The sequence below is a fragment of the Pogoniulus pusillus genome, chromosome 21 (assembly GCF_015220805.1).
Source record: "Pogoniulus pusillus isolate bPogPus1 chromosome 21, bPogPus1.pri, whole genome shotgun sequence".
NCBI classification, from domain to species: Eukaryota; Metazoa; Chordata; class Aves; order Piciformes; family Lybiidae; genus Pogoniulus; species Pogoniulus pusillus.
In genome coordinates this window covers 3,823,045-3,844,655 of record NC_087284.1, presented here as the reverse complement: position 1 = coordinate 3,844,655, position 21,611 = coordinate 3,823,045, and the positions used below count along the sequence as shown (strand labels likewise).

At 49.7% G+C, this 21,611-nt stretch overlaps 1 protein-coding gene across 4 annotated transcripts in view; it reads right to left on the bottom strand.

The window, feature by feature from the left end:
• CTNND2 (catenin delta 2) overlaps positions 1 to 21,611 on the bottom strand; it is a 704,219-nt gene that overhangs the window by 286,531 nt on the left and 396,077 nt on the right. For 3 of the 4 annotated variants that reach the window (XM_064160790.1, XM_064160789.1, XM_064160791.1), the window contains 2 exons: positions 16,959 to 17,131; positions 14 to 581 (listed from right to left, as the gene is read on the bottom strand). In XM_064160790.1, the coding sequence (XP_064016860.1) occupies positions 14 to 581; positions 16,959 to 17,131 (741 nt within the window). The remainder of the gene's footprint in view (positions 1 to 13; positions 582 to 16,958; positions 17,132 to 21,611) is intronic. The other variant, XM_064160792.1, reaches the window with a different exon arrangement.

The window sequence follows — 21,611 nt, the reverse complement described above, 5'->3', positions numbered from 1 at the left end:
GGCCGCGAATTACCTGCAAGGGAGCCGGGTCTCTGCAGGGTGGCGGTGGCGTACAGCTCCTGGGAGTGCTTGCTGTACTGATCGGCAGCGTGAACCAGCCGCTTGGTAGGCGACAGGGTGGCGTAAGTGCCAATGGTGGAGCTTAACTGGTGGATAGGAGAGGAGGAAATGTTAGACTGGACGGTGGGCGGGGAGGTCACTCGGATGGGGGACGGCGACAGTCCCGCCGAGGAAACGACGATGTTGATGGGCGAGCTGGTGCTGTAGGACTTGGCCAGGCGGCTGGGGGATTGCTTCGGGGAGGAGAGGCGCTGCGCGGTGGCGTAGGCGGCGCCCTCGGCGGCGGAGCCGGCCCGCGGCAGCTTGGTGGGGGAGCCGCCGGGCTGTGCGGGCAACGGGGAGCTCACCCGCTGCGCCGGCAGCGTGGAGCTGGCGTAGTAGAGCGCGGCGGCGTGCTGGGGCTCGGGCAGGTGGAAGGCGCTGCCGTGGCTGGGCGCGAAGGGCTCCCGCGGCTGCGGGGCGGCGGGCGGCGGCGGCGGCTCCGGGCCGCCCGGGTGGGCGCCGCGGCTCCCCGGGCCCTGCTGCAGAAAGGAAAGGCAGAGGCGTCAGCGGGGGCGGCGGCGCCCGGCTCCCCTGGCCCTGCTCGGGCGGGGCGAAAGGGCTGGGTGACCCCCTCCCCCCAGCCGCACTCAGGCCTCTCTGTGACCTTAGGCTGCGCCGGCACCTGGCGCCCTCGGATTACCGGAGCAGCTAATCTGCTAAAGCATTCCCAACCCTTGGGGTGAAACCGGCCAGCGGCTCGGGCTGAGCGGCCTCAAAAGTCCGCGGCACGGCCCAAATCGGCACCCGGCTGTACAGCAGCTGCTCCGGGGGGCCAGCCTCGGTATACGCTCACGTACCTACCCGCTAGACCAGGCCTGCTGCAGCCCGAGCACCCTACCACACAAACTTTCGTTCGGCACCCGTTAGAGGAGAGCAGCTGAAGCCACGGAGAGGGCGCTAAGCGGCTGAATGTCCTCACCGAACGGCAACCGGTGCCCGCAGGAGGCGACGCACCGCGCCCGGCTAGGGCTGCCCGCGGCTGCCGCTTCTGCTGCCCGGGGCGCGACAGGGCGCGACCGGCCCCGCCGGCACCACACCCACGGCGCTGGCCGCCGCTGCGCCCGCCCCACGGGGCACAGCCCAGGGGGGCACACCTAGCGACTCGGGCCGAGCCCGCCCACGGGCCGCATCCACCGGGAAACCTGCAGCGGGCTGGAGGGAAGGCGGCCGCACAAGCCAGGGGCGCCGGCCTGGTAACTGGGGTAAGCAGGAGAGCGAAAACCCTTAGCAGCTGCTGCCTGTTACAAATTTTAGTTAGGGGCCTGAGCCGCGCCAAGAGCAGTGAAGGAGGGAGCTCGCCCTTGCCCAGATCGGCTGTCCCTTTACTATCGGGGAGCTCAGGCTCATCTGCGAAATCGTAACATTAACATCCTCAAACGACTGCAGCCCGAGGTCACCGAGAGCTGAGAACCTTGCTGGCAAACCCCCCAACTCTTGTTTCGGACACTCGGGTTCCTAAGGGTTTTACAGGGGATCTGCTGTAAAGCCTCAGGAAGTGCTCCAGAGCCCCGGAGCTGACAGTGCAATCCGAGGCAGTGACCGGCGTGCTGCGCCCGAACACACACACACACACACACACACACACACACACACACACACACACACAGAGCCCTCTCGGGTACTGCTTTCCCTAGAGAGAAAAGCTTTGAAAAGGTGAATAATGAGCTTTGTGAGTCAGTTCAAAGGGGTGCCGTGAACGTTGACAGGAGGGCAGAAGGGCTCTGCAGCGGAACCTTGACCGCCTGCACAGATGGGCAGAGTCCAAGGGGATGGAGTTCAATAGCTCCAAGTGCAGGGTGCTGCACTTTGGCCACAGCAACCCCATGCAGAGATACAGGCTGGGGTCGGAGTGGCTGGAGAGCAGCCAGACAGAGAGGGATCTGGGGGTACTGATTGATACCTGCCTGAACATGAGCCAGCAGTGTGCCCAGGTGGCCAAGAGAGCCAGTGGCATCCTGGCCTGCATCAGGAATGGTGTGGCCAGCAGGAGCAGGGAGGTCATTCTGCCCCTGTACTCTGCACTGCTTAGACCACTCCTTGAGTGCTGTGTTCAGTTCTGGGCCCCCCAGTTTAGGAGGGACATTGAGATGCTTGAGCGTGTCCAGAGAAGGGCGACGAGGCTGGGGAGAGGCCTTGAGCACAGCCCTACGAGGAGAGGCTGAGGGAGCTGGGATTGGTTAGCCTGGAGAAGAGGAGGCTCAGGGGTGACCTTATTGCTGTCTACAACTACCTGAGGGGAGGCTGTGGCCAGGAGGAGGTTGCTCTCTTCTCTCAGGTGGCCAGCACCAGAACGAGAGGACACAGCCTCAGGCTGCACCAGGGGAGATTTAGGCTGGAGGTGAGGAGAAAGTTCTTCCCTGAGAGAGTCATTGGACACTGGAATGGGCTGCCCGGGGAGGTGGTGGAGTCGCCGTCCCTGGAGCTGTTCAAGGCAGGACTGGACGTGGCACTTGGTGCCATGGTCTGGCCTTGAGCTCTGTGGTAAAGGGTTGGACTTGATGATCTGTGAGGTCTCTTCCAACCCTGATGATACTGTGATATTTAGAATAGCAACCTGAGGGGTGTATGTTTTAGTAGCATCCTACAGAGGAAAAAAAAACCCCAACAGCAAACCAAACCAAGAAAAAAACACAGGTAAACAAAAGCACCATGTTCCCAACACGAAACTTGCTGTTTCCACTAGGATATCCAATAAAGGACAACCCATTGAAGCAAAGAATAAATTCCAGATGTGTGTTTTTCTTCCAGTGTATGCCCACTAGCAATTTTCCTGTCCTTTTTGGGGTTTATGATTTTGAAGCCCTGCTCCTCATCCTAAATGCTTTTTTCTTTACATCTGGAGGGAGAACTTGCATCTTTCTAGACGCTGACAAGAAGCAAAGCTTCAGAGGAGCTGCTCCTGGTGCTTTGCTCCCAGCTGTTAGCAGCACAGAAGCAGCTAACCAGCACTCATGGTGTTAGAATAGAATCAACCAGGTTGGAAGAGACCTGCAAGTTCAGCCAGTCCAACCTAGCACCCAGCCCTGACCAATCAACCAGACCATGGCACTAAATACCTCAGCCAGGCTTTTCCTGAACACCTCCAGGAACAGTGACTCCACCACCTCCCTGGGCAGCTCATTCCAAAGCCAATCACTCTCTCTGCCAACAACTTCCTCCTAACATCCAGCCTAGACGTACCCCAACACAACTTCAGACTGTGTCCCCTTGTTCTATTGGTGGTTGCCTGGGAGAAGAGACCAACCCCACCTGGCTACAACCTGATAGATAATAGGCTGAAGATGAGCCAGCAGTGTGCCCAGGTGGCCAAGAGAGCCAATGGCATCCTGGCCTGGATCAGGAGCAGTGTGGCCAGTAGGACAAGGGAGGTTATTGTTCCCCTGTACTCAGCACTGGTCAGGCCACAGCTTGAGTGCTGTGTCCAGTTCTGGGCTCCTCAATTCAAGAGAGATGTTGAGGAAGATGTCCAGAGAAGGGCAACAAAGCTGGTGAGGGGCCTGGAACACAAACCCTATAAGGAGAGGCTGAGGGAACTGGGGTTGTTTAGCCTGGAGAAGAGGAGGCTCAAGGCTGACCTCATTGCTGTCTACAGCTCCTTGAAGGGAGGCTGTAGCCAGGTGGGGTTGGTCTCTTCTGCCAGGCAAGCAGCAACAGAACAAGGGGACACAGTCTCAAGTTGTGCCAGGGCAGGTTCAGGCTGGATGTTAGGAGGAAGTTGTTGGCAGAGAGAGTGATTGGCATTGGAATGGGCTGCCCAGGGAGGTGGTGAAGTCACTCTTCCCGGAGGTGTTCAGGAAAAGCCTGGATGAGGCACTTAGTGCCATGGTCTGGTTGACTGGACAGGGCTGGGTGCTAGGTTGGACTGGCTGAGCTTGGAGGTCTCTTCCAACCTGCTTGATTCTCTGATTATATGATCCTCCCTTCAGGTAGTTGTAGACTACGGGTATGTCAGGGAGCACTGACAGCCTGAAACCTGACTGGTTTTGCACCCCAAGGAGCACTGGCCTTAGAAAGAAATGTAATGTGAATGGCTACCTCCAGGTGTTCTGTGTGGTGAGCAAAGGGATCGTGGATGCAAGTAACACCCTTGCCGTTGCGTTGGACTGTTCCGCTTGTGGCCACAAGTTAACAATCAGCACAACATCAGCAAGCAGGAACCTTGACATTTGCATTATTGGCCAACAAGCTTAAGTTGTTCACTTCAAAGACTCCTAAAAAAACTAGGTAAGCAAACTCTGGGAGCATCCATGAACTTCTAGAAGCTTCTACATACTGCCTCTGCTTTAAACTGGAAAGAAGGGCTACTGTGCAACTGCAATGCCTGTCCAATAATGTTTATGACAGGAGTGCAGTATTCATTTTCCAGGTTTAAACTGTATGGTAACAGCTTTTAAAAGACAAAAAACATACTGGAAAGATTTAAGATGACATTGTCAGAGCAACTCTTGCATGTGATGAGAAGTCATTTGAACCAACTGCATCATCAATTAGTTTTGTTGACACATGTTACTTATGAGAAGTCGTTTGAACCAATTACATTATCAGTTAGATTTGTTAATAAATGTTACTTTTTCAACTTTAGGCTGGCGGTTAGGAAGAAGTTCTTCACAGAAAGAGTAACTGGCAATTAGAATGGGCTGCCCAGGGAGATGGTGGAGTCACTATTCCTGGAGATGTTTAAGAGGAGGTGGATGAGGAACTTAGTGCCATCGTTTAGTTAACTAGAAGGATTAGGTGAAAGGTTGGACTCAATGATCTTAGAGGTCTTTTCTAACCTGGTTAATTCTGGGATTCTGTAGTAATAATAGATTTTGTAATATCACAGTATCACAGTATTATTAGGATTGGAAGAGACCTCACAGATCATCAAGTCCAACCCTTTACCACAGAGCTCAAGGCCAGACCGTGGCACCAAGTGCCACGTCCAATCCTGCCTTGAACAGCTCCAGGGACGGCGACTCCACCACCTCCCCGGGCAGCCCATTCCAGTGTCCAATGACTCTCTCAGGGAAGAACTTTCTCCTCACCTCCAGCCTAAATCTCCCTTGGTGCAGCCTGAGGCTGTGTCCTCTCATTCTGGTGCTGGCCACCTGAGAGAAGAGAGCAACCTCCTCCTGGCCACAACCTCCCCTCAGGTAGTTGTAGACAGCAATAAGGTCTGCCCTGAGCCTCCTCTTCTCCAGGCTAACCAATCCCAGCTCCCTCAGCCTCTCCTCGTAGGGCTATGCTCAAGGCCTCTCCCCAGCCTCATCGCCCTTCTCTGGACACGCTCAAGCATCTCGATGTCCCTCCTAAAATGCCTAATCCTAATATGCCCTATGAGGAGAGGCTGAGGGAGCTGGGGCTGTGCAGCCTGCAGAAGAGGAGGCTCTGGGGTGACCTCATTGCTGTCTACAACTACCTGAAGGTAGGCTGTAGCCAGGTGGGGTTGGTCTCTTCTCCCAGGCAAGCAGCAACAGAACAAGGGGACACAGTCTCAAGTTGTGCCAGGGGAAAGTATAGGCTGGATGTTAGGAGGAAGTTGTTGGCAGAGAGAGTGATGGCATTGGAATGGGCTGTCCAGGGAGGTGGTGGAGGCACCGTCCCTGGAGGTGTTGAAGCAAAGCCTGGATGAGGCATTTAGTGCCATGGTCTGGTTGATTGGCTAGGGCTGGGTGCTAGGTTGGACTGGCTGAGCTTGGAGGTCTCTTCCAACCTGGTTGATTCTATGACTTAACACTGTTCCAAAATACAGTCTTCTGCAATGTTGTCAGTGTTTTCTGCAGCACACTGCTAATGCAATGGTATCTTAGTCATTGATTGTAAGGATTTTAGGGAAGCACTCTTGTCATATATACAAAATTTCCTTCCCTAATCTACTTTTACACTGCTTGATATGTCAAGGATTTAGAGTAATTAAAGTAAACCAATATTGTCTGGCATTTCTGACAGATCTCTATAAAGCTGCAGGCGTTCTGCTAGTACCAACACAAAAATGGGGGAAAAAAATCCCACTTCACAATTGTTTCTAATAGGGAAGAAGGTGCAGTGGCAGGACATGAGAAATAAATGCTTCAAGATGCAGGGTATAGCACTTCCTAAAAAGCTAAGCAGTTGCTCTGTGTGAAGGAGAGAACTTTTGGAGGAACAGATTGCAGTGAAAACATTAGCATTCAGTATTTTCTAGGATGTGACTAATCTCAGACATATTTTAATTTACTGTGAGGTTCTTGCAGTTTTTAAAGGGTCAAGTGTACAGTCACGTTCTCCACTCGTGTTCTCAGAGCCAAACTGTTGTACTTTCTCCCTGTGTTTCTACTTGTCTGTTGCTTAAGACAACCAGACAGACATGTCACAGTTCATTCTGCAATGTGACATAATATGGAGGAATGAAATGCAATGGTATTTTTCCCCTTAATCCATTATTGCTGTCAACCTCATAATGAAACTGTGGTTAAATTAATAAGGAGAGAGCAAATTTGCTTCCCAGTTGTCATATCGTCCTGCATCGATCTATTTCACAGATGTGACCCAAAATCAAGGACTTGGGTTTAAAGTGGCAGAGAGGAGATTCAAACTAGTTGGCAGGAAAGGGTTCTTTGCAGTGAGGGTGGTGAGACACTGGCACAGGTTGCTCAGGGAGGTTGTGGATGCTCCCTCCCTGGAGGTGGTGAAGGTCGGGTTGGATGAGGCCTTGAGCGACCTGTTGAAGTGGGAGATGTCCTTGCCTATGGCAGGGGGTTGGAACTGGCTGAGTTTTGAAGTCCCTTCCAATCTAAACCATTCTATGACTTTGGCACTACAGCCCTACAGCTATCTATTCTGAGGCTCAGAGATTGAGTTTCTTCTGGTAGCCCAAAGAAAAGGAGCATGACTTAAGGAGCATGAATTGATACAGCTTCTGATCCATCTGGTTTTTTACCCAGCAGAAATGTGTGAAGAAAAAAACCACCATAACAACATTATTACATCTATGAAAATTTAAACTATCAGAATGCTCATTCTTTACTGACATGGACAAGATCTGCAGAGCTCTGTGCAGAAAATTACTCAGGCTGTCCAGTTGGGTTACAGCAGACCAGCTTGTTTGGCTTGTTTGCCTGCCATAATACCTGCATTCAACTCACTGAATTTCAGGACATCACTTTTCATTGTCATAGAATCAGTCAGGGTGGGAATGGACCACAAGGATCATCCAGTTCCAACCCCCCTGTCATGCCCAGGGACACCCTAGCCTAGAGCAGGCTGCCCACAGCCTCAGCCAGCCTGGCCTTAAACACCTCCAGCCATGGGGCCTCAACCATCTCCCTGGGCAACCCATTCCAGCCTCTCACCACTCTCATGCTCAAAAACTTCCTCCTCATCTCCAGCCTGAACCTACCCACCTCCAGCTTTGCTCCATTCCCCCCAGTCCTGTCACTCCCTGAGAGCCTAAAAAGTCCCTCCCCAGCCTTTTTGTAGGCCCCCTTCAGATCCTGGAAGGCCACAAGAAGGTCACCTGGGAACCTCCTCTTCTTCAGACTCACAGCCCCAACTCTTTCAGTCTGTGCTCACAGCAGAGCTGCTGCAGCCTCTGAGCATCCTCCTGGCCCTTCTCTGGACACACTCCAGCATCTCCACATGCTGTAATGGGGGCTCCAGAACTGTGTGAAGTTGTTTTTTCTTGGTTGTTGTCTTCGGTTTGTTTGGGGTTCTTTAGTTTGTTTGATTGGGTTTTTGTTTGTTTGTTTGTTTCTTGATTATTTTTGTTTTTACAATTCAATGTAAAATTTCAATTAGAACATACAATTAAAAAAAAAAAAGATTAGAGCAAAGACTGTGACACAGCAATCCTGTTTCATGAAGTAGAGTTTAGAGGAGCAAGTAACTGTGTTGAATTATTCCTTCTGCTGGTTTTTTCCCCCATAGGTAAGGAATTCGATGGCTGGACAGCTTAAACAAAACTTTGGGGGCAGCTGCTCTATACTGAAACAGCATTTTGATTCCTGGAGATTGACCCCAGAGGGAGCAAAACCTGCATAGCCAAAGTCTCAGAGAACAAGACGACTGCTATGAGTATGTTAGCAGATGCTGGAGATCTATTTATCAGCTAAAATCCCTTCACACTCTTTTGTTCTCAGGGGTGCCAAAACACAAACCCTGGTAGGTTTTCTGCATATACACTTCCTAAGAAGGAGCAGCTGAGGGAGCTGGGGGTGTTTAGTCTGGAGAAGAGGAGGCTGAGAGGGGACCTTATTGCCCTCTACAGCTACCTAAAAAGAGGTTGTAGTGAGGCTGCAGCTGGTCTCTTCTCCCCAGTTACTAATGCTAGGACAAGAGGAAATGGCCTCAAGTTGCATCGGGAGGTTTAGGTTGGCTGTTGGGAGGAAGTTCTTTCCTGAGCAGGTGCTCAGGCACTGGCACAGGCTGCCCAGGGAGGTGGTGGAGTCACCATGCCTGGAGGTGTTTAAAGGGAGTGTGGATGTGGTGCTTGAGGCTATGGTCTGGTGATGAAGGCTGCTGGGATGAAGGTTGGACTGGCTGATGCTGGTGGTCCTTTGCAACCATAGCAATTCCTAGTGCTGAGGGCTTTGGTTTAGTCAAGGACTTGTCAGTGTGAAACTAATGCTTGGACTCAATGAGCTTGAAGGGCTTCTCCAATCTAACAAATTCTGTGCTTCTGTAATACACAGGTGCTACAGGAATAGAAATTCTGGTAATGCAACCACCTCAGTCTTAGAAACAGAATCAAGATCAGAAAAGGCTTTACAAGTAATTTCTTGGGAATGAGACAGTGACAACAGTTTCCATGAGAATGCTGCGAGATTGGAATCATAGTAGCAGTGTGCACTCCATGTCCTGTGTACTTCTCTGACAGGTATTAGACTAAAATGTTATGTTACATTTGAGTAACTCTGCATGTCCATCTTAGGCCTGGATGAATCTGCATTTGCAAACAATTCAGCATGAAATGCCAGTACCAGTTTTTAGTTCATTTTGCATTCTTAAACTCTGGGGGATTGTTTTACCCTTGAAATCACAAATGAGGTCAATATCTGATGAATATGAACATAGTCATAGACTCTTCTCCATGAGAAGACCCTTTCTATTGGTTTTAGGGAGGATTTTCTCACTGGATGCTTGTTATGTGTGGGAGACATCCCTGCAGGCTACTTTGACTTCTGGAATATTGGTGGGTGGTGTCCTCTTTAGGCAGCAAACTTAATCATCCTTAATAGAGTTTTTGAGGTGGTCTTTTAAGGGTCCTTTTGGCCTGCATCAGGAATGGTGTGGTCATCAGGAGCAGGGAGGTCATTCTGCCCCTGTACTCTGCACTGGTTAGACCACACCTTGAGGACTGTGTTCAGTTCTGGGCCCCCCAGTTTAGGAGGGACATTGAGATGCTTGAGCGTGTCCAGAGAAGGGCGACGAGGCTGGGGAGAGGCCTTGAGCACAGCCCTACGAGGAGAGGCTGAGGGAGCTGGGATTGGTTAGCCTGGAGAAGAGGAGGCTCAGGGGAGACCTTATTGCTGTCTACAACTACCTGAGGGGAGGTTGTGGCCAGGAGGAGGTTGCTCTCTTCTCTCAGGTGGCCAGCACCAGAACAAGAGGACAGAGCCTCAAGCTGTGCCAGGGGAGATTTAGGCTGGAGGTGAGGAGAAAGTTCTTCCCTGAGAGAGTCATTGGACACTGGAATGGGCTGCCCGGGGAGGTGGTGGAGTCGCCGTCCCTGGAGCTGTTCAAGGCAGGACTGGACGTGGCACTTGGTGCCATGGTCTGGCCTTGAGCTCTGTGGTAAAGGGTTGGACTTGATGATCTGTGAGGTCTCTTCCAACCTTGATGATATTGTGATATTTCACAACCTCAGTGATGCTCTGTGTTCTTTCAGGGACTGAAAGATTTTCCAGTCTCTTCTGGGCTAATTATTTTTACTATTTGCTCAAAGAAAACTCTCTGTGGCTTCACTCAAGCTATCATTGTGCTGTGGTCCACTGCCAACATTCTTCTACAAAGGGCAGAAGAGAGCATGTAAAATGCTTAATGTTCTCAATTCTTCACGATGCAGATTCCATGCTCTGGGCAGCCCCTGTGAGTCCTTCTGCAGGAATGCTTTTGCTGTCATTTAGAAGTTCCTGACCTAACTATAAAAAGGTGTTACCTGTGTTCAAATGGACTTATATGATAACAGATGCCAAACAATACCTCTGGACCCTTCACATGTGGCCTGTTCCATCTCTTTCTCCTCATTTCATCACAAAGGTCGTGGGCACGCTGTGCTTGCAAAAGACACCCCAACTCTGTTAGGAAAACTTTTCAGCCTATCTGAGCCTAATCTCAAGGGTCATATGTGTATAGATCACAGAATCAGCCAGGGTTGGAAGGGACCACAAGGAGCATCTAGTTCCAACCCCCCTGCCATGCCCAGGGACACCCTACCCTAGAGCAGGCTGCACACAGCCTCAGCCAGCCTGGCCTTAAACACCTCCAGCCATGGGGCCTCAACCACCTCCCTGGGCAACCCATTCCAGCCTCTCACCACTCTCATGCTCAACAAATTCCTCTTCACCTCCACTCTGACTCTCCCCACCTCCAGCCTCGCTCTTCCCCCAGTCCTGTCACTCCCTGATAGCCTAAAAAGTCCCTCCCCAGCTTTTCTGTAGGCCCCCTTTAGATCCTGGAAGGCCACAAGAAGGTCACCTCACAGCCTCCTCTTCTGCAGACTCAACAGCCCCAACTCTTTCAGTCTGTCCTCACAGCAGAGCTGCTGCAGCCCTCTGAGCATCCTCCTGGCCCTGCTCTGGACACACTCCAGCATCTCCACATCCTTCTTGTAATGGAGGCTCCAGAACTGGATGCAGTACTCCAGGTGGGGTCTCAACAGAATGGAGGGGGAGAATCACCTCCCTCCACCTGCTGGCCACACTTCTCCTGCTGCAGCCCAGGCTCTGCTTGGCTCTCTGGGCTGCAAGTGCACACTGCTGGCTCCTGTTGAGCTTCTCCTCCACCAGCACCCCCAAGTCCCTCTCCTCAGGGCTGCTCTCCAGCCACTCACTGCCCAGCCTGCATTTCTGCTTGGCATTGCCTCGACGCAGAGGAAAGACCTTGCACTTGGTCTTGTTGAACCTCCTGATATTGGCTTGTGCCATAATCTACACTGGTGAATTGCTCTCTGTGAGTGTCAGAGTAATCTGCCTTAACATTTCTTCTGCTTCCTTTAATGACAGAAAAAAATCCCACCTTCACATTCTGAATCCAGTTTTAAACATGTCATCATCTGCCACATCCTAACAGAAATGAAGTCCTTATTTTAGACTTTGTCTGAGTGGATTACAAAGCAACCTATCACCTTATGGCATAGATGACTGATGGTGGGAAGAGCCAGGAGTCTACTAGGAAAAGATCAGTATATAGTTTTTGCTTGACAACTGAATGCAGTCTTGTACTGATTTGCTGCTATTCTAAATAGGCCTGGTGCAGTGTGGTCTGATCAGTGGCAAACATTCATCTTGTTTATAAGGGAGAGGAGACAAGTTACACATCTTCTTTCTTCATGTCCTTGTTCCTCCTTCCCCCTTCAGTTTGTTCCTCCTTCCCCCTTCAGTTTGTTCCTCCTTCCCCCTTCAGTCTGTTCCTCCTTCCCCCTTCAGTCTGTTCCTCCTTCCCCCTTCAGTCTGTTCCTCCTTCCCCCTTCAGTCTGTTCCTCCTTCCCCCTTCAGTCTGTTCCTCCTTCCCCCTTCAGTCTGTTCCTCCTTCCCCCTTCAGTCTGTTCCTCCTTCCCCCTTCAGTCTGTTCCTCCTTCCCCCTTCAGTCTGTTCCTCCTTCCCCCTTCAGTCTGTTCCTCCTTCCCCCTTCAGTCTGTTCCTCCTTCCCCCTTCAGTCTGTTCCTCCTTCCCCCTTCAGTCTGTTCCTCCTTCCCCCTTCAGTCTGTTCCTCCTTCCCCCTTCAGTCTGTTCCTCCTTCCCCCTTCAGTCTGTTCCTCCTTCCCCCTTCAGTTTGTTCCTCCTTCCCCCTTCAGTTTGTTCCTCCTTCCCCCTTCAGTTTGTTCCTCCTTCCCCCTTCAGTTTGTTCCTCCTTCCCCCTTCAGTTTGTTCCTCCTTCCCCCTTCAGTTTGTTCCTCCTTCCCCCTTCAGTTTGTTCCTCCTTCCCCCTTCAGTTTGTTCCTCCTTCATTTTCCTTCTTTTTCTACTTTCTTCAATTTCCTTCTTTCTTCATTTTCTTCTTTTTCTTCCTTCTTATTTCTTAATGTTCTTCCCTATTATTTTCTTCTTCTTTCTTCATTTTCCTCTTCCTTCCTCTTCTTCCTTCTTCACCTTCATTATCATCATCCTCATCATCTCTATTTTCCTTTTATTTTGTATTTTTAAGTGTATTAAAACTCTGTGCCAACTTGGTTCAGTCCAGAAGCTTCAGAGGCACAGGATAACATGCAGTAGGGATTTACTTCTGTTGTTGCCTCAGCCTCTGAAAAGACCTCAGCATCTCCAGAAGCTACTGAAGTCCTCATCCAGGAACGTAAAGCAGCTTCATTTCCTTTGCACATATACAGCAGACCACATGCAAAGCCACCATTTGTGGCCTGTGCTGTGCTTCACATTCCTACCATTTCTACAATATAAAGTGACCATTCTCAAGATAACAGTGAACCAAATCAGGAAGTTGTTCAAAAATCAGTGTCCAAACAGAAGAGTCTCTTCTGAACAACGCTTCTGCAAAATCTGCTGCATTCTGTAGGAGGAGCAACATCTGACTTCACAAATAACCTGAATCCATGAGGCTCTGAGGGGACCTTCTTGTGGCCTTCCAGGATCTGAAGTGGGCCTAGAAAAAGCTGGGGAGGGACTTTTTAGGCTGTCAGGGAGTGACAGGACTGGGGGGAATGGAGCAAAGCTGGAGGTGGGGAGAGTCAGAGTGGAGGTGAGTAGGAAGTTGTTGAGCAGGAGAGTGGTGAGAGGCTGGAATGGGTTGCCCAGGGAGGTGGTTGATGCCCCATGGCTGGAGGTGTTTGAGGCCAGGCTGGATGGGGCTCTGGCCATCCTGCTGTAGGGTAGGGTGTCCCTGGGCATGGCAGGGGGGTTGGAACTGGCTGCTCCTTGTAGTCCCTTCCAACCCTGACTGATTGTGTGATATATCAGGATCTGGGCAGCAAGTGTGAAAAACCTGTTTTCAGCTGGCAAAGAGCAATTCTTTGCCAGAGGAACAGTTGTTGCTAAGAAATCCTCTTCCAGTAGCATTTAGGAGACACAAGTTTTCTGTTCTGAAGTACTCAAGGCTGTGGAAAAAACTCGAGGATCTATAATGAAGTCTTCCAAATTGACAAGAATGTTAGATTGCACTTTACAGCACCATACAGGAAGTCCCAGGACTAATTAGTTTCTCTTTTTCATACACCACCATTCTCAGAAATTGTTTTTGCTGCCACAGCTGGCCTTGGGACTATTTACAGTTTTTTCCCTACCCATTTGGTCTATCATTCATGTTCAGAGACAGCTATATTCCTTGCACACAAATACCCCAGGAAATGATCACAATCTGAGCACTTCTGACTCCTGAGGCTTATGTTAATTATAATAGGGATTGCAAAACAGTTCCAAGGATTGGGTTTTTTTTCTCCTTAATTGTAGGATCAGCAATGGTCATGTTTAGAGTTTGTTCATTTTTATTTCTGAGTCTTCTTTATATTGCCTGCCTCTTTTTAAATCTCCTTTAATGCTGTTATTTCATAGTTTTTATTATTTTCATGGTGTATCTTAATTACCATAGAATCAACCAGGTTGGAAGAGACCTCCAAGATCATTCAGTCCACCCTAGCACCCAGCCCTGTCCAGTCAACCAGACCATGGCACTAAGTGCCTCATCCAGGCTTTGCTTCAACACCTCCAGGGACAGCAACTCCACCACCTCCCTGGGCAGCCCATTCCAATGCCAATCACTCTCTCTGCCAACAACTTCCTCCTAACATCCAGCCTAGACCTCCCCTGGCACAGCTTGAGACTGTGTCCCCTTGTTCTGTTGCTGCTTGCCTGGCAGAAGAGACCAACCCCACCTGGCTACAGTCTCCCTTCAGGGAGTTGTAGACAGCAATGAGGTCACCCCTGAGCCTCCTCTTCTACAGGCTCAACACCTCCACCTCCCTCAGCCTCTCCTCACAGGGCTGTACTCCAGGCCTCTCACCAGCTTTGTTGCCCTTCTCTGGACACATTCCAGCACCTCAGCATCTCTCTTGAATTGAGGAGCCCAGAACTCCTTCTCTGGAGACTTTCAAGGACTGTCTGGATGTGTTCCTCTGTGATCTGTGTTAGAGAGCACTGTCCTGCTCCAGCAGGGGGCTTGGACTCTATGATCTCTTTGGGTCCCTTCCAGCCCCCAACATCCTATGATCCTAAGAACTGGACAGAGCACTCAAGGTGTTCCCTGACCAGAGCTGAGTACAGGGGCAGAATAACCTCCCTTGTCCTACTGGCCACACTCTTCCTGAGCTAGGCCAGGATGATTAATATATTCCTTGATGTATTTTCCTGCTCAACATCTGCCCCACAATCTGGAGGAACACAGGAAGAAATCTTATTTTCTGCCCTCTCACACCAAGAAGACAGAAAAAGAAGATAGGAAAAGTTGCCTTACAAACTTCTCACAGAATCACAGAATTGCTTAGATTGGCAAAGCCCTTCAAGCTCATCAAGTCCAAGCATTAGTTTCACACTGACAAGTCCTTGACTAAACCAAAGCCCTCAGCACAACATCTCATCACTAGCAATTGCTATGCTTGGAAGGGACCATCAGCATCATCCAATCCAACCTTCATCCCAATAGCCTTCATCACTACACCACAGCCTCAAGCACCACATCCACTCTTTTGTCACCCTTCTGAAGGTAACTGCTTTTGTGAAGGAGATGGTTCAGGAGAGCTTTTCATACCTGAGGAGCTGCTGTTCAGTTTAAATCTAATGAAGAATCATAGAACATTATTTTTTGCCCTCTATAAATTCAGCCTTTTTCTATTAAGGAGCAGGAGGAAGTTGATATTAAGCACATTGCTGTTTCTAACCCCTAAATAAATAGACCCTTTCCCTCCTGCCTTTTGTTTTGCTGAGTTTTGTTAGGTTCTGTCTCCTTCCCCTCTCCTTTCTTCATTTTTGTTTCTCTTGCTCTAATAACCTGTTTCTTTTCCATCATCTTACTCTTTCTAGCCTCCTTGAAGAATGCATCACACCCTTTCAGGCTAACCCCCAGGGTATGAAGCTTTTCAGAAAGCACAACTCCTGATGCCATCTGCCCAGGCTACAACTGGATATTATAACCTCCTTTTTCTTTCTAGCTGGAATCCTGCTCTCCTGCTGGCTCAAATTCCTAAGAACATCAGGGAGGTCCTTTTTGGTAAACACAGAAAACCCATGAGGCCTTAGCACTATGCAGGCTCATTTTAAACCCCTTATAGCAGGGGGAAAAAAAGTAACCTACCCAACTTGAAATGAAATTTCAGTCTTAGAGGATGGGGAGCTTTTCTGAGCAAATTGAGAGAATAGAATATTGTATATCTTGGTATCCCACAAGCTGTGCAATGACTACATAATACTTGAAATCTCCTAGCAATTTAAGGCTTTGAAATTCAAATACTACTGGCTTCTACAGAATCCTGAATGCTGAAGTGTTCCAGTGTCACACTGAGATGGTCTGCTTTGCTGGGGTGGCTAACATCTAACCAGAGAAAACAACCTGAGCTGACCAATGGAAACCCAGCCAGGCTTTGGTTATGTACAGGAGCATGATTGCTTCTAGAAATGTTTGCCTAAACTGAGGCTTAACTTCCCAGTGAGAGGCTTTGATGTTGTAGTGAAAAGTAGAGAAGGTGAGAGGGATATGTGTCAGAGCTGGGAGAGATTGATTAGGTAAGAAGAGACTTTCATGACTCATAGAATCAATCAGGTTGGAAGAGACCTCCAAACTCAGCCAGTCCAACCTAGCACCCAGCCCTATCCAGTCAACCAGACCATAGCACTAAGTGCCTCAGCCAGGTTTTTCTTGAACACCTCCAGGGATGGTGCCTCCACCACCTCCCTGGGCAGCCCATTCCAATGCCAATCACTCTCTCTGCCAACAACTTCCTCCTAACATCCAGCCTAGACTTTCCCCTGGCACAACTTGAGACTGTGTCCCCTTGTTCTGTTGCTGCTTGCCTGGGAGAAGAGGCCAACCCCCACCTGGCTACAGCCTCCCTTCAAGGAGCTGTAGACAGCAATGAGGTCAGCCCTGAGCCTCCTCTTCTCCAGGCTGCACACCCCCAGCTCCCTCAGCCTCTCCTCATAGGGTTTGTGCCTTTGAAAGGTACAAGTGGTTGGCTGTTAAGTTTCTTGGTTTACATCATAGGGGGTGAAAAAAGGCCAAAATGTGATTCTTACACTTGGGATTAGGCCACAGCTCCAGGCAGTGCATGGTATCCCTCTCATGTTTCACAGCTGGTGTCAGCCTGGATTTGGTTTTCTGGCACTTGCTGCTTTCAGTAATATGATCCCAACACAGGTTGAGTCTAGACCTTAGTGAGGACTCCTAATCAGTACAGTCAAAGACGTTTTCAAATGTAAATACCTAACCATGTTATCACCAAAATATAGATCACAGTATCACAGTATCATCAGGGTTGGAAGAGACCTCACAGATGCAAGTGAGTAAGTGAAACTGGCATGTGCATCTCCCCTTCATTCAGGATTACTCTATTACTCTGCAACTCAACCCACTTTAGATTCACAAAAGTCAGGGTGGTAACTCCACCCTGTTTCAGATGCTTCAAACTAGAGAGAGAGTCAAGGCAGACGTTCATGTGCTGGCAGGAACCAAACAGCTCTCAAAGTCACCCAACATGATTTCAGTTGTGAGAGATTCAGACAGCTTAGGACACATACCTGGCTGTAGCTCTGGATGGCACCTCTGGCCTGACCGCTGCGGGCTGGGAGCTGGGCAGATGCTGTTTCGCCCAGGGCAAGGGTTTGGTTGCTGTGGTAGCTGGCTGAGTACTGGAAGGACCCTTCAGGTTTGGAGTTGAGTTGGAGAGTGCTCTGGGAGAGGAGGCTTGGCCCTGCGAGAACAGGATTCAAAAGGAGTCAGAAGGTCCCAGGGAAAGAGCACACCTCTCTGGTCTGGTGAGTGAGCCTCAAAAGGTCAGATGGATGTCACGACCTCACCTTTATACAGCTTTCATTTTCAGTAATTCAAAACACGTGGTGATGGTTTGGGTGTTCCCTGCTCACCTACACTTAAGAAAATCACCCAGACTAGACTCAGCTGAGCTGGAAATTGAATGAAGCTTTATACTTACAGCTGAGCACAAGATACAAGCAGGTAATTACAATATCTACAGCTATAGACAGAAACAGACAAGTTAAAAAGTAATACAGAAACACAACAGCCCTCCCAGGAGGGGCCCCCAACCACTCTTCTACCTTCTTTCCTCCCCTCTACCTTACCCCAGACTTTGCTTTATGTTCAAGGTGAGTTTGGAGGATCACCCAGGGGGGTTAGGAAGCAGAAGGATTAGTCAGGCAGGTTAGAGAAGTGCATGCAACCCAAAAAACAGAGAGCAAACTCCCTTATCTATATTTATGTTCTTGTTCTTATCCATCCCAGCAAGCCTGTGAGTGCAGCAGCCATCACCATTGTTTCCTTTTCACAGCCTATTACCTGATTCTTCTCACCAAAACATTCTAGCCAGCTTCAAACTAGCACACACATACATTAAATTGTTTCTTTGTCAGTCATAATTATTACACTGTTCACACTACAGACTACATTGCTTGCTTTGCAAAACAAAACCCCCGTGGTTTTGACAGGTGAAGAAATCCTAAGCCAAACATGCTGTCTGATAGAGAAGTCTTGGTTTTCAGCTCAGAATAGTTGATGAGTTTTCTTTTTCACAAGGATGACCCTGGTTTATTTCATTGAAGTATATCCAGTTGTACTGCATGGCAAATGCTAACTCATCCATCCCTTCCTGGCTCCCCAGCACGTTAGATCCATTGATTACTGCCACTCTGTCCTGTACACTTGGTGATGCAATACTCTGGTGCCTGCAGGAATGGATGGCAGCCTTTAAAATATTAATAGCCCCTCTCATCATGCAGGACTCACTCTGATCTCAGAGGCTCGTTCATGACTGGCTTGTCAGCCTTTCTTATGTTCCACATCACTGCACTGTGTGGCAGGAGAGCTGAGTGCAAGCAGTGAGCTCAGACTGAGGCTGCTAAACTGAAGGGCACGTTGGGAGTGTGAACAGTGCCATTTACTTCTGTGACAGTTGTTTAGTTGTTCTGTGACACTGAAAGGTGTTCTCACGTTGAGTGGATTCATATAAAAGTGATACAGCATATCATGTACCCACAGCAACCTGCCCAGCTTTTATTCTGAGAGTATATATCAGACAAGAAAAGGCTCTCCCTGCACTGCCCTGCCCTGCCATGTGCTTTGGACATGACCTCCCACAGTTGCTTTTAATGGTGAACTCATTCGATCTCCATACATAGAATCATAGAAATCACAGAACCAACATGGCTGGAAGAGACCTCCAGGCTCAGCCAGTCCAACCTAGCACCCAGCCCTGTCCAGTCAACCAGACCATGGCACTAAGTGCCCCATCCAGGCTTTCCTTGAACACCTCCAGGGATGGTGCCTCCACCACCTCCCTGGGCAGCCCATTCCAATGCCAATCACTCTCTCTGCCAACAACTTCCTCCTAACATCCAGCCTAGACTTTCCCCTGGCACAACTTGAGACTGTGTCCCCTTCTTCTGTTGCTGGTTGCCTGGGAGAAGAGACCAACCCCACCTGGCTACAGCCTCCCTTCACGTAGTTATAGACTGCAATGAGCTCTGCCCTGAGCCTCCTCTTCTGCAGGCTGCACACCCCCAGTTTCCTCAGCCTCTCCTCACAGGGCTGTGCTCCAGGCCCCTCACCAGCGTTTTTTGTCCCTAACCCAGGACAGAGCATAAAGAAAATACAGGCTTAGTTTTAAAATCTATCTATAGGCTTTGCTTTAATCTTCTGGATTTCAAATTTTCACTGAGAATTTGCCTATGACCAAGCAACAGAGAGAGTGATTGGCATTGGAATGGGCTGCCCAAGGAGGTGGTGGAGTTGCTACCCCTGGAGGTGTTCAAGCGAAGACTTAGTGCTATGGTCTGGTCGGGTGCTAGGTTGGACTGGATGATCTGGAGGTCTCTCCCAACCTGGTTGATTCTGATTCTATGAACATGATTAAAATCAGAAAATATACAAAAGTATAACTTTCCCAGGAGGGGCAAAAGTTGCAGCAAGAAAGCAGTTTTTGTGCCTGGAAGTGTTTGTAGTTATTTTGAAAGTAATTATGCTGTGACATTTCTAAAGCTTAAGTAATGATTAAACTGTCACATGCTATGAACTCAATATATTTCAATTTTCATTGCATCTGGCTTTCAATTGTTATTTTCATATTACTGTGGCTCACTAGGGGATTTACATAGCCAGCTAAAATCACACACACAGGTCCCCTGCACCATTTAGCCTATCTGTAGAAAAAGAAGGTGAAGTTTGGAGCACATGGATTTAAGTTCCCTAACTAGTGTAGAGGAGTTTGTATTTTCATAGAATTGTAGACTCTTCCAACCTCAAAGATCATCCAGTCTAAGCAAAATTTTGTACCTTAACCAGCAGCAACAGTTAAAAGGGACATATATTTCAGTGAGGTAATTACAAAGTCATTGGAGAGAGACAGGCACATATTTAACATTTAAATACGCCCACATTTCTCAAGCAAACATAGAGTACAATTGTGGCTGTAAGTAAGGGAAGTCATTCTGCCCCTGTACTCTGCACTGGTTAGACCACACCTTGAGTGCTGTGTTCAGTTCTGGGCCCCCCAGTTTAGGAGGGACATTGAGATGCTTGAGTGTGTCCAGAGAAGGGCAACGAGGCTGGGGAGAGGCCTTGAGCACAGCCCCACGAGGAGAGGCTGAGGGAGCTGGGATTGGTTAGCCTGGAGAAGAGGAGGCTCAGGGGAGACCTCATTGCTGTCTACAACTACCTGAGGGGTGGTTGTAGCCAGGAGGAGGTTGCTCTCTTCTCTCAGGTGGCCAGCACCAGAACAAGAGGACACAGCCTCAGGCTGTGCCAGGGGAGATTTAGGCTGGAGGTGAGGAGAAAGTTCTTCCCTGAGAGAGTCATTGGACACTGGAATGGGCTGCCCGGGGAGGTGGTGGAGTCGCCGTCCCTGGAGCTGTTCAAGGCAGGATTGGACGTGGCACTTGGTGCCATGGTCTGGCCTTGAGCTGGGTGGTAAAGGGTTGGACTTGATGATCTGTGAGGTCTCTTCCAACCTTGGTGATACTGTGATACTGTAAGTAGATCTAAAACAAGAATACACACTACAAGAAACATTTTAGATTGATTTGGATCTTGGGAAAAAAATCAAGTTCTCTTTTGTCCTGGGAGGCTAATAGGCCTATTAGATGTCCTGGCTTGCCCCCCCCTTCTGCTGATGGGGGAAGCAAGGGCAGGAGGAAAACAAAGGCTTGGGCCATTATGTCCCCTCCCAAAGTGACAAACAGGTACCCACAGGTGTTTAGGTACTTGTTGGTGTCTTGCTCAAACAAGGGTGAGCCAGCCCTGGGGTCACCTAATATGGTCAGTTTTGCAAATGCCAGTTTGATGTTGAGGTGCTGGAAGATGTCCAGAGAAGGGCAGCAAGGCTGGGGAGTGGCCTGGAACACAAACCCTATGAAGAGAGGCTGAGGGAGCTGGGGGTGTGCAGCCTGCAGAAGAGGAGGCTCAGGGCTGACCTCATTGCTGTCTACAACTACCTAAAGGGAGGCTGTAGCCAGGTGGGGTTGGGCTCTTCTGCCAGTCAACCAGCGACAGAACAAGGGGACACAGTCTCAAGTTGTGCTGGGAGAAGTCTACACTGGATGTTAGGAGGAAGTTCCTGGCAGAGAGAGTGATTGGCATTGGAATGGGCTGCCCAGGGAGGTGGTGGAGTCACCATCCCTGGAGGTGTTTAAAAGGAGAGTGGATGTGGTGATCCGGCAAGGGATCACCACTGTTCCAGTGCCTGAGTACCTGCTCAGGACAGAACTTCCTCCCAACAGCCAACCTAAACCTCCCCTGATGCAACTTGAGGCCATTGCCTCTTCTCCTAGCATTAGTAACTGGGGAGAAGAGACCAGCTCCAGCCTCACTGCAACCTCCTTTTAGGTAGCTACAGAGGGCAATAGGGTCCCCTCTCAGCCTCGTCTTCTCCAGACTGAACACCCCCAGCTCCCTCAGCTGCTCCTCACAGGCCATGTTTGCCAGACCTCTCCCCAGCCTCGTTGCCCTTCTCTGCACCACTCCAGCACCTCAATGTCCCTCCTGTGCTGTGCTGACCCAAACTGGACACAGTACTCAAGGTGTGGGCTCACAAGTGCTGAGCACAGGGGCATGAGCACCTCCCTGCTCCTGCTGCTCACACCACTGCTGATGCAGGCCAGGATGCTGTTGGCCTTCTTGGCCACCTGGGCACACTGCTGGCTCATGTTCAGCTGCTGGCCACC